Genomic DNA, 12,755 nt, shown 5'->3' with positions numbered 1-12,755 from the left:
TTTTTGTTAATAACTCTTTTGTTAATAGCCCATTCAAATTCATGTAAAAACCACCATTAACCATGCATTTAGCATTCAGTATGACGTCATTATATAGATAGATTTTCTCTCAGCACCTCCCAACTCTGACTGACTTCCAGTGTCCCTGCTCAGGAGGAGAAAGGGCAGTTTGTTTCCTTATCTCAGCACTTCCTGTGGCTGTAATCTCGACGTTTCCTACCACAGTCAAGGTCAGAGGACATCTTGGTGTTACTGCCTGATATGAGAATTGAACAGCTGATGACATTCTGGATCATGAAGTGGACACATTTTAGGAGAAACATTTTACGGGTTTATCCTATGGAACAACTCAGTGCTACATTAAAGGGCAACGACAACCTCTTTTATAAAAGTTGGCAACCGTTCCTTTATTATCTTATTGTTATTGTTTATCATTGACCTACTGCAGAAAGTCTTCAGAAACAAGTCACAGACACAGTTTTTTGTTTTCTCTTTCTTTCCTTGGACACGGTACTAATATGAACAAGAATGCATATGATGTAATTCATATTGCAAACCATGTGTGTTAATTAATCACTTCTTGTCTTGCAATGTGGCAATATCTGCTCTATTGTTCTTTGTTTGGATTGAGAAAATTTAATAAAATATTATTTAAAAAAACAGTCTGATTAATTAAACCTTGATAAATATTAAGTAGTTATAATATGTACTAAACTTTGTGTCTAAAATCAATAAATCATCTTTGATTTGGTCAGTAGAAATTCATGCTTTAATCCATGTTTTCTATTCTCAGTGATAATCCCGGCGCCTTCCCCGCAATTTCTTTTCACCCTGAACAACATTATTGGCAAGTATGTGATGAAAAAAGGTTCGATGCATGAAAAAAAGTGCTACGATTATCATCACAGTGCCAGGCGCCGGCACAAGAGTGAAGAGAGACAGGCAGCGTTTGTGTAATGAAAGTGTGATGGAAGCGGATTTCCAATTCCTCTCAAGCAGGAAATGAAACATTTGAGAGGCTACAGCCAAAAAAAAAAAACTGATAGAGTTGGAAGTCATTTCAGAGTTGGGGTGTTTTGCACATATTAGCAGCTAACGCATGTGGAGCTCAGTGTGAGAGAAATACTGAACTGTCAAGGTGCTGTACCAAATATAGCATTAGCATAGCAGTGTTAAATTATTTGTAATTGAATTTAGTTTGATTAAACTGATGTAAAGAATTAAGATAAATGTCAAAAAAAGACTGTCTTAAGCTCTGGCATCAGGTTTGGGTAAATGTTGAAAGTAATCTTTGAATAGACAATTCACCCGATTCTCTATTTGCATCTAAAAAAAATGCTGGAAGACTTGAAATGATTAGTCAGTTAATTGATTTGTTGAATGGCAGAAAAATGTATCAGTGAGTCATTTTCAAGCATGGTCGCACAAAATGAGACACTGTTTTCAATCTATGTCTCACAAGTCCCACAAATGTATGGAAGTACGATACTAAATAGCTGGAAAGCCCCTTTAATCGATAATAAAATAATCTTTGCATGCAACGGCTTCCTAACTTGATTTCTGATTAATGATAACCGATGCATAAGAAGTCTGTAGAAAAGCCTAATTTTCATTTTGGCATTTATAATGTTGTATAATGCCACAAACAAAGCCAGACAATCCTGTATCCACAGTGTAAGAAGCAATTTTCCATCTTAATACGAAGTGTTAAAATAATTGTTTTCAAATAGTGAGAAGATCACCGTCTCGTATACCTATATTCTGTATACACAAACATACCAAACAAGCTTCTTACCTTTCCTTTACTCCTCCAATATGAGAAATATATCGTATTTTTAGTCGAACATTCATACTAGTTGACATCTAAAACTCTAAATCTTTATGTTTGTATAGACACTTTCTTCATACCGTAGAGATAGCGAGGTGTTAATGTAAAAAATCATCTTCTGTATATTGCCTTTGTGACTATTGTTACTTTAAACAACTACAACTTTAGGTCACGCAGCCTCTACTCTCCCTCACACCAGTCCAGATACTATAATTGATCGCAGCAGCCCACCAAGGACAGTTAAGCATTACAGTCTGCGGCTGGATAAAGTTTATCAGCCGATTGAGCCCAGCATCCTCCAAAAAGATCAAAAAGCAATCAGGGACCAATACATCAGTGAAGAAAACAAAACAGGAGGCAGACAAAGAAAGGCACCGTCTAGCAGCAGCCATAGGAAGATGGGGACCTACCCTGGTTGTCTCTGAGATGCAGGGCGATCTTGGTATCATCTGTGGAGAGACAAAGAGAGAAACACATGCGAGCGTCAGCCATAATAATCAATATTTCTCTTTGTAGTTAGCTTTTGAAGCTCTAACACTATACACAAGGTCCCAAATGAGTTTTGAAGCTTCTTTCATTAGCGTACCATCTTCCCCTTCAACATGATATTTACATTTACAACACTTTAAATCTGATTAAAAATTAATTGTTTGAATATAATGGTACAGCATGCATAATGCAACAGATAAAAGCTGTCTGGGGTTAACTATACACGTGAAATATGGAAATGTAGCGTGACCCACTTCCACTAGCCACTTGAATGGTAGCAGACATTTACACACACCATAGGATTTTCACATTATGCAAATTCAGCACATACGCTACCAGATATATTTCACTGAACGATGTAAATCAAAAGGATTTTCTATTTCAATCCTCAAAAATAGTGAATGCAGCCACATTTTGGTGTCTGAAAATGAATCATTAAATGAGATATTGTACTTTAAGCGACCGCGCAAAATTTAGTCCGAGTCAATCCCACACTAGAGTGAGGGTCATGAATATGAATCATCAGCGCTGCTCAAGGAAAAGTTGCCTCTAGGGGATGACTGCAATTATCTATGTCTGTTTATTTCACAGAAATGTCTATATTCATATCAGTGTTCAGGTTTATACCAGAAGTGGGTGGAAATCATCTAGAATGTTTCATTTTCTGTGTTAAATAGTGTTCTGCTGCCATTTATACTCCTCATACATATATGTACAAGTAAGGTTTTTAAAATAACATCATATTTTAACCATGTACGCAGATTACTTACATATTAAAGCATGATTTGTGTTGTAAGTCTAAGTATAAACATTGTTTAAATAAGAATGCGGTGTAACTTTTTATGGTGGTATTTACAGGTTTTTACTGGTATAAAAAAATTTTTTTCTTTTAAACTTTTAAAACGTTTTGTATATTCAGAAGTAAATGTGTGTAAAATGTTTGGAATAAAAAAGAAGAAAGATACTGACAAAAACATAAAAATAAGAAATAAAAATAAGAAACTGGCATAATTCGGCTTGTACTTTTGAGACGGTCTCTGACTTCAGCTCATGACTTGAGGCCCACAAGAATGTAAAGTTGGTCTAAAGTGTTTATAATAATGAAAATCTGAAAGATATTGAAAAAAAATGCGCCATAATAATTCATTGGGCCATATAACGTAATTTAAAAAAGGCTGTTGTCCATGCAAAGTATCTATAAATCAACCAGAAAGCTGTTCACTAAAATCAATAAAGCTTTCTTGACTGATATATTTGGACTTTTGAGACGGTCCCTAACTTCAGCAAGGTGCCAGGCTTCAATATCACATCATGAGGTAAAAACAACACCAGGGCAACATCAAATCTGGTGAAAACTAATATATAATTCAACCGCATCCTCGGTTGAATCAACACCTCTCTGAACATTATAATCTCCATGAAGGTGGGGTTTATTGCAGGACTGTTGTATTAGTTTTGGCTAAGTGTACCACGTAGGGATTTCCTCCACCCACACAGATACATTTCTCTTCTCCGGGCTGTCTCGTTTCATTTCTCCCGCTCTCTCGTTCAGCTGCAGGTCACCAGCATGAGCGTTAGCCACCCTGCCTGTTCTCTAACCTGACCTTCGACCCCTGCAGCTGAACAGACAGGCAAGGAAACTGAAGGAAACTGATCCGCTGTACGTGTCAGAAAGTGTGCGAGGAGTTTCTCACTGTCGGCCACACAACAAATACCACAGAATGACCTTCTTGACCTCCTGGAAGCTAAAACACACGCACATGCAGTCACACACACATAAACCAAACATTTTTTATTTTCTCTAATCCTCTGTCAGCTCTCTCGCCATTCCCCGGTTTGATCTGTGGGGTTACTCTTTGTGTTTTTCCTCACAGTCAGACGGGTTTTCACACTCCTCCCTGCACTCACTGCATCCACCCTCATCCCCAGCAGCACATCCAGCACCCCAACTGCGAACCGAGTGTCCATTTAAACTCAGCCCCCACAAAATGATTAATGGGGGTGCGATGGGAGAAAAGGTCGGCTACTGAAAAAGTAAATGCCTTTTTTTGTGAGAATGAAATAATGGATAACCCAGGCTTGAATGTAGAAAGCCATAAAAAAAATAAAATTTTCCAAGATAGCAGAGTGAAATAACACTGCATACGCTGCAGACTTACACAAAAAAAAGAGTCCATCGCAAGTTATTTAGTCTCCTAAAAAATCCTATCTTTAAGATTTCAAAACTCAGTTACAAAGGAGGGATTACAGGAGAACAGGAGGAAAACGTAGTACTGCAGTGCAAACACAGTGCCCAATATTTACTAAAAAACTATAACTGAGCCTCTAAAAATGAAAGCATATATTTATGACCTTCAGTTGGGATGAATGGGCTTGAGCGCTGGGAGCCACAGACAATGATAGGAGAGTCAGAAAGTATTAAGAGACCGACTAACACATTGTCTTTCTGTGAGATTAGCTGACAAACATAATAACACTGACGTTATCTGTATATCTATAAGCAATGAAGGACACTCTACCCTAACACTGGCACATATCTTTGCATTTTGCTTTTACAGCCATACACCAAAATGTACCTTGTAAGTCGTGTCAAAGACAAATTTCTCATGCACAATAAAGGTTTTCTGAGTATGAGTCAGATACACAGTTTAAGCTGTGTCCTTCAGAGGCTCACCTACTCTATGGAGGGGTCACCATGTTCTTAAAAGGATTCAGTAAATTAATTTATCACAAGGATAAGAGTGGATGTCTGAAATGATTGGCTCAATGTGCTCATTGTGTGTCCCAGACTTCACATACAATTAACACAAGGCAGGATACATACAGTACAGTGTGTGTGTGTGTGTGTGTGTGCTTTTGATTATAAACACACACTTTAAACTGATGTCAGTTAGGTGAGTGGCTCCTTCCTATCACTTCGATCCAACACCACATCTGGAGCAGATTAAGATTAATTGCCCGTTTACTTAAATAAATTGCTCAAACCCATAAAAAAGGGGAATGAGCTGAAAATTGGCTCAATAAATTCAGCCGACTCGTAACTCTTGCATCTCTAGAGACAATGAAAAAAATAAAAAAATTAAGCAAACAAACTTTAAAGGACACCTTGGTTGTTTTCCTATGAAAGACGATTTGCATTAGATAACTCGGGAGATTATGCTGCAGTATGGTTTGAGTTAGTCTCCCGCTGGGGTTCAGTGAATCGTGTGCTCAATACTTTACGCTGCAATATCAAAGGAGCACGACCCCCCTCCAACTTTGCCGGGAATACTATGAGTGAGAGAAGATCAACTGAAGCACATTAATACTGACAGATTTTATCTTTGAATACTTATCTACAGTAAATGTCATATTTAAAACATATTTTGACTGAATATTTCACATTTTGGGATTTATATATAATAAAAAAGACCACTATATCCTAATATAATCATAAATATTGTATGTGCAAACATGCAAAGCGAGCTAAGACATCTTTTATTCACTACTCAAATGTGCTTACTTTAGTATCATCTGTAGTTACTCTTCTTATTATAGCTGTTTAGTGATTGTTGATTTAGCAGAATTTAAGTACTTAACTTTCCAAGCTAGCTACGACATCTACAACTCTTAGATGCTAATGTGTCACAAACACAGTATATTAGCCGTATTCCGTACAGGAATATTCATATCTAACCAAACACATATTATATACATGGCTCTATTTATCTGTACATTGCCTTTGTGGCTTCATGGGAAATATTCAAAATAACCTGAGAATGTTCCCTTTCTCTCCATCGTCTGTTTAACCAAAATGTAATTTAATTTTGCCTCTGTTCACTGTTTTCTCTTTATCTCTAAGAAGTCACAATCATGGGACCCGACAAGAAAGAGCCCTCAAATGTAAAATGAGACCTTGAAAGAGAGCGGGAGAGAGAGAGAATACAGGTAATAATAACAGCTTTCAGAAAGCCTCAATATCTGAAACAGATCGAGTTAATTTCACAAACTCCAAAATGATTGTTAAGTCACTTTCTACTTACTGTGACAAAAGGCAGCACACAATCTAATTTCCTATTTAACGTTCAGCCTTCAAAAATGAAAAGTGGCCTTCATTCGCCCTCAAAGTCAAATACTGCAAGTCACTGCTTTATAATTAACCTGAAAAATTAATAATAACAGAAGGAGAATACTTTTGATACGTCAACCGATCTGTCGTCAGAAAAAGTTTTGAGGAACAAAGATTGATGGCGAGCCAACGTCGTGATCACAGGATTGTGTCGGTGCATCTCTTTTGGACTGGTAAGATTTGTTCTAATTCAATCCACATTGTTTAAAAGTTGTTACAAACACAGCTGCTGCGTCTTGCTCCACTGCCTCCATCTGGAGTTAATTCTTTTTTTGCTTAAGTGGAGAGCTACATTACATATCATTTATTTATCTCCAAAAGAGAGCAGTGTCTTGTTTATGTTGTAAAAAAAAAAAAAGAAACACATCAATACCAATAAAGAACAGTTCCAGCAAATGCACTTCATTTAACATCCTGCCAGAACAGAGCATCCATCACTATTTTAGAGAGAGCTCTGGGCTCCAACACAACTTGCACCGTGGCCTCGTTCCAGATCTCTGTTTTCTACTTTACCTTCAGTGGGGACGCTGGTGGGAGGGTGGGAGGTGGAGGGTGTGTCCCTGCCGGCAGTGGCCTCTTTGCTTCTGGATGTTGTTTTGGCGACGATCGTGGTGGTGAACGGGTAGAGATACGTGGTGTCGATGATGTCACACAACTTATCCTTGGTCTAAGAAGATGAGAAACGCCGTCATTGCTGTGTGCAGTCTCTCAAAAAGAAATGCATTCATTCACCATCTGGGCGGCTCCAAACGCACTCACACACATGTGTTTCGCCATTCAAAAAGCAAGACGCTGAACATTCTAAATTAGTATCAGACAGATTCAAGTCACATCTGATCACTATTAGTCTTTATCTTGACTGCGTACCTCATCTGGACAGCTGTTGTCCACCCAGTCCTGCCGATGGCGGTCGAAGCCACTGGAACATCTGAAGGCATTGGGGACAAATATCAGGTGAATCTTCTGTATATTTAATAAATAAGTGGTAAGAGACATATTAAAAGGAGCACTTTTAGTCCCAAATATGGGCTGGAGATCTATGTAAATTGCCCATAATACCAGTTCTTCTTTAGACTTCCTTAGACCAATTCTTCTTTCAATGCTTCTTGCAAGTTAAACTTCATCACAATTTATAATGCAGGGTTTCTTCAGGGTGTTTCAAGACACAGATTTTTTGTGTTAATTGTTTAGTTATCTCTGGGATATGCCAAATATATAGCAAGTTGAGTATTTCTATATAAAAGTGCATCTCTTTTCCTCAGTTGCGATGAACTTGGGGGCGTATATACATAAGACATATTCTGTTTATTTTTTTTGATAATTTTTGCCTTTAATCTAATAACCCTGACCCTAAGAAACTCACAAAAAAAACCTTTCTAAAGCCAGTTTGGTTCGGTCATTCTTGACTACTGTAGAAAATGGTGCACTGTGAAAGGCAACCCAACGACTCAATCTAGGGTAATTACACACTGATGAAAACCTATTCCATTTATTCCAATATATCTTCCTACATATTATATTACACACTGGACCTTTAATCTTTTTGAACTCTGAATCAAACATCTGCACCTCCCACTCCCTGCCTCCCCCTGAGGTCTGGACTCAAGGAGGGAGCGGCTTTGTACAGTATGAAGACGGAGGATCTGTGAGGGGGAAGTTCAATGGGTCATGGGGCCTTGGGATAAGGGTGCTGTTAAGTAGACTTTGTATCCAGTCCAAGACTTCTAATAACCTCAAAAGGCAGACAGTAATCGAGGCGGCAGCAACTAATCCTTCATGCTGTAAATGGATCAAAATATAACTCGCCCACTGGTGAACTCGCCATCACTCTGTCTAGGCCGCAAACAGCACCGAGTCTGGAAGGAAAAGTTAGTATGCAAATCAGTAAACCCACTCACACTTTGTCATGTCCAATAAGTGAAACACTTTGGCAGCCTGCAAATTGTCACTTCAGGTGGTAGATGTATAGAAAAAAGCACATGAATGAAAACAACCTATGACCGACTCACAGCACGGAAAAGCACCAGTAATGGTATCTGTGCTTTGTGCAGCGAGGACAATATGAGTCCCGTAGAGTGTTAGACATCCCCGGCAGGCCCCATCTCTCTGGTGAACATATTGTTATGTTAATGGCTTTATGTGAAGGAGTCCATTTTCATCTCTCTACCTCTCTAATCATCCCATTCCTTTCTATTTCCCCCTTCCACCAAAAAAAAAAAATTCTACCTCATCTGTTCAATCAGGCGAGACAGATTCCTCTGCTTAATCCCCCACTTTTCCCCGACTGCTTTCACCCCGGAGAGGGGAGGAGAGGGAAGCAAAACGAGACACAACATTACCGAGCAGGTCTGGTCCAACCTGTCCCTCTGGGGAGCTTATGTTTTGTTTCTTCTCAATGGCATCCATCTCAGCTAGTTTCCATCTAGCACAGGGAGCCACAATGCTTCTAATTACAAATGGGTGGAGGTGGTTCATTTGAATATAAATTAACCCGCAAAAGGGAATACTTCTCTTCAGGTTTCCGTCATTCACAGCAGGATGGATAGATTTCATTACTGGGTTTTCATCAAGATTAACTGTTTCAATATAGATACTCTTAAAGTTTGCCACCAGTTTGGATTCAATTAAATGAGGCAGTGGAAACACTACCGGCTTCTGCCCACAGTGCCAGAATCAACACGAAATAAAAGTTCCTTGTGGGTGCTTTAAGTAAAGGAAGTGAATACTTCTTCCATCCCTGATTGTTTAGCAGTTCATTGACAGCTCAAAAAGAATGGCGAGCCTGCGAGTACGCAGTTTCTCAACATAACAGGATGCATTAACAACTTCCTGGGAGACAAAGACATATTAAAACTCAATATTTGTTTCCTGAACAGACATTAATTTTATATGAGCTGCATTTGTGATGCTCACCAGCTTTTCAGGGTAAACAAATCCCCGAAAGTCCTCTAAACACATCAACGTACAGCTACACAGGCACCACTGAGGGTCCACTGGGACTTCTGTCATGGTTTATTAACCTGCTTCAGCACCGGCTGCACACACCAGCCACAACAAAGGGATTTAGTTCAGAACTTAGCATGAGAGAGAGGCGCTCACCTTCCCAGCACTTCACTGTAAGAAAAGTTCATTAGGGTTGTTCTCTATAATGTCAGCGCCTTTCATTAACCCCGAAGCCAACGAGGGCGCCACGGTTTTTAATTAGCACGTGTTTAAAGCATGTTTGCCTCTTTCAAAGGAAGTGGCTGAAGGATACAAAGGGCAGAATAAGGCTGAACAGTCAGATATCAACACAGTTAGAAAGCTAATTAAAACGCAGCTTAATGAGATCACTGCTACAGGCGTACAGTATCTCTCCACGCCGTCCATAAATGAGAGGAAAAACACTTCTTCAAGTCGTTGCACTGTAAATTAGTTTGTCTCCGTCAAAGAAAGGAGAATTTAGGATGCAGAGCAGATGAAAAGTCAAATTCAAAACTCCACGTAAGTCCTAAATAACAAATGTCAACGGGCAGAGCAGAAGTGCTGCACATTTCTTCAGTCAACCACATTACTCACAGAATAAATGATGAGTGCAAAATAAAGGAGTGGAAGATTAATATTTGATGCTGGAGGCATTCAAAGTGCAGCAGCATACAAGAGAGAAGAGATGGCGGCTGCCCCGAGTCAGACTGAATGAACCCCAACAACAACCTCCAAATACATTTTCTGCATATTCAGGCTACACATTTATCAGGACAGTAAACATCTTCTGACTCTCAAGTTGAAAGTTTCTGAACTTTCAGTCTATGGATGATAACACAACTCTGTCTCCCCATCATTTATTTATCCCCTCTGTCTATTTAACTCAAACTTTTTCCATCCAGCAAAACAAAACCCACCAGCTCATATTTCAGCCGTCAGGAAATTCTAGGGAGGAACACTAACACTTTCTTTTAGCAGCTCAAATATTTACTTTTGTTTGAAGTGCAGCGGAGACGGGGAGGATAAGATAAAAAGAAGAGCAGAGGTTGACAGAACAGGTGTGAGTTGTATGAATGTTAAAATGAGTTACTGTCTCGTCTAAATGATAGAACTACATTCTCATTTATTGAATAGGATACTAACTGAAATGGTAACAGAGATAGTGTAGACAGCTGTGTGTACTCCAGATGGGTGATTCAAATATGCAAAAACCGCAGGCCATAAATTTAACATCGACCAAATTAAGTTATTCTAACATCAAAGTGTTAATGCTGAACATTTCTGTTCTGGTGCACATCACGGTGACAGCTCGTGGTGACTGGTTGGCACAAGTGTGTTTTTAAGATAATGAAGCCTACATACAACAAAATGAGCTTCTATACTTGTAACTCTAATAAACACAAAGTATTTCAGCTTGATTCAGCTGATCTTTCAATAGAAGACGAGCAGCTTGAGCCACATTATTTACTGAATCCAACTCTTGCTGCACAGTTCAGTGTGAGCCTTAAACCTGTACTGTATTTTCCATAAACTTGTCATCCGAGTTTAAATGTTAATAAATACATTGAAAGGGATGGAATCACCAAAATACACATTGCTTGATAAAGGTTGTGCTCTGCTACTAACCAAATATTGTATGGACTTAATTCTTGAAATATTTCTTTATATAAAGAATTTATATGTACAATTTACCTAAACATCCACTCAGTAAGAAAAATGTGGTATTTTCAGATCCAACTTTTATAGACCTCTTTAAAAATGCAGTTGTTCTTAGATTGCTTACAGTGAGGGTTAATGGGGGTGAGATTTAGTGATAAAACACTTTGCGTTTGTCAATCAATGGAAGATCAATCTGCACAACAATAGCTAATCAATTGCTTACTGTAATTTTTTAAGAACAAATGCTAAAAATGTATCAGTTCCAGCTTCTGAAATATGAGGGTGAATTTAGAGTTAAAACGACTTGTTGATTAATTTATTACTTGACCAAAAGAAAAATGATTGGCAACTATTCTGATGATTAATTAACAGTTTCAGGCAAAATTGCCAAACTATTCTGTGATTCCATCTGCTACATTTCTCCGTTTTATATATCTGCAAACTGAATATCTTTAGTTTTTGGACAGTTTGTCAGCCGTTTGAAGACGTCCCGTTAGGCTCTGGGAAACTGTGACGGACATTTTTTTTACAATGTTTTGACATTTCATGTCAGTTGCAGCCTTAGTGGGAATGTGTTGGAAGGAGAGGAGTGAAATGAGAGTAAAAGTGTCCAACCTGTTGAGCCGGTGGCACCAGCTACAGTTGAAGTTGATCTGTGAGGAGATGCACGAGCTACAGCTGGTGAACTGGAGACAAGCTGGAGAGGAGGAATGGAAAAAAACTGGTCAAATCTAAAACAATTTATACAATCAATAGCCTAATGGACACACAGCCAAGGAAAAGGTCTACACGCCATGTAATAAGAAGGAGTCTCAATAACAATCTAATAACACTCGCCCAGGAGCCGACCCTGAGTGGGCCAAAAGCTGTTACAATAAATCCTTCTTACTGGGTAAAGGCATCATTTCCACGGCTGTAGAATTAGTGATCTTTGTCTTCGTCAGCTCCACGCGGTGGTACTCGTAGATCGTCCTCCGCCTCACGTCTATATTTTGGAGAAAGAGGAGACAGAGTGAGGGAGCGAACACACCATCACAAATCTTCCACACAGAGATAAAAACTGGGACAAGTGGTCCCTGAAGAAAGAGGAAAGAGAGCGGGAGGCAGAATCAGGTCATAAGGGATGCTACCACAGCACTTTATTTCTCCCCCTCTCTTTGTGCCCAAGTGTCAGCCCCACAACTTGGCAATGGACGGTAGCAATTTCCCCTGGGAGCCGATATCAATCAGACCCTGTTGAAAGGCTGCCTTCCCAGTCATCTGTAACAGCAAGTCATCAGCCAGGGAAAAGATGGAGCTATTGATTAGATAGATCATTGACTCTCATTGCATTCTGGCCCTTATAACTCATATGGGTCAGTGAAAAATGGGCTGCTTGCTTTTGCTGGCCATGCATCTTCACTATCATCAGTGGAAATGGAAAAGAGGAGGATAAATTACATCCTTTGTTAAAGTCAAAAAGGTTCTTTTCGTGTGCAGTGTCTTAAGAGATCTCATAATAACTCCTTGGTGCTGTTAATATAGTGGTTAATCTAAAACCTAATTGGAATGTTATAAGACTTTTTCATGCAGGCGTTCCAGGAATGAAACGGTAAATCTGGAGAATAAATCACTGATATGCACTGAAACGCGCATCGTCGCATTGCTCACTACATGACATTTCCTATAACACTTGTATTTGCTTGAGCAATGAGCTACAAAATTGAA

The 12,755-nt window shown here is 39.0% G+C and overlaps 1 protein-coding gene across 1 annotated transcript in view; it reads right to left on the bottom strand.

Moving 5' to 3' along the window:
- The window catches only part of plxdc2 (plexin domain containing 2), a 93,690-nt gene that overhangs the window by 9,042 nt on the left and 71,893 nt on the right, over nucleotides 1-12,755 (bottom strand). The window contains exons 8-12 of the mRNA XM_035673263.1: nucleotides 11,938-12,033; nucleotides 11,664-11,745; nucleotides 7,293-7,353; nucleotides 6,939-7,092; nucleotides 2,239-2,277 (exon numbers count right to left, since the gene is read on the bottom strand). Coding sequence (XP_035529156.1) covers nucleotides 2,239-2,277; nucleotides 6,939-7,092; nucleotides 7,293-7,353; nucleotides 11,664-11,745; nucleotides 11,938-12,033 — 432 coding nt within the window. The remainder of the gene's footprint in view (nucleotides 1-2,238; nucleotides 2,278-6,938; nucleotides 7,093-7,292; nucleotides 7,354-11,663; nucleotides 11,746-11,937; nucleotides 12,034-12,755) is intronic.

Source organism: Morone saxatilis, unplaced genomic scaffold, assembly GCF_004916995.1.
Source record: "Morone saxatilis isolate NCDOM2014 unplaced genomic scaffold, NCSU_SB_2.0 Contig0, whole genome shotgun sequence".
NCBI classification, from domain to species: Eukaryota; Metazoa; Chordata; class Actinopteri; family Moronidae; genus Morone; species Morone saxatilis.
This window is presented reverse-complemented; position numbering and strand designations above follow the sequence as displayed.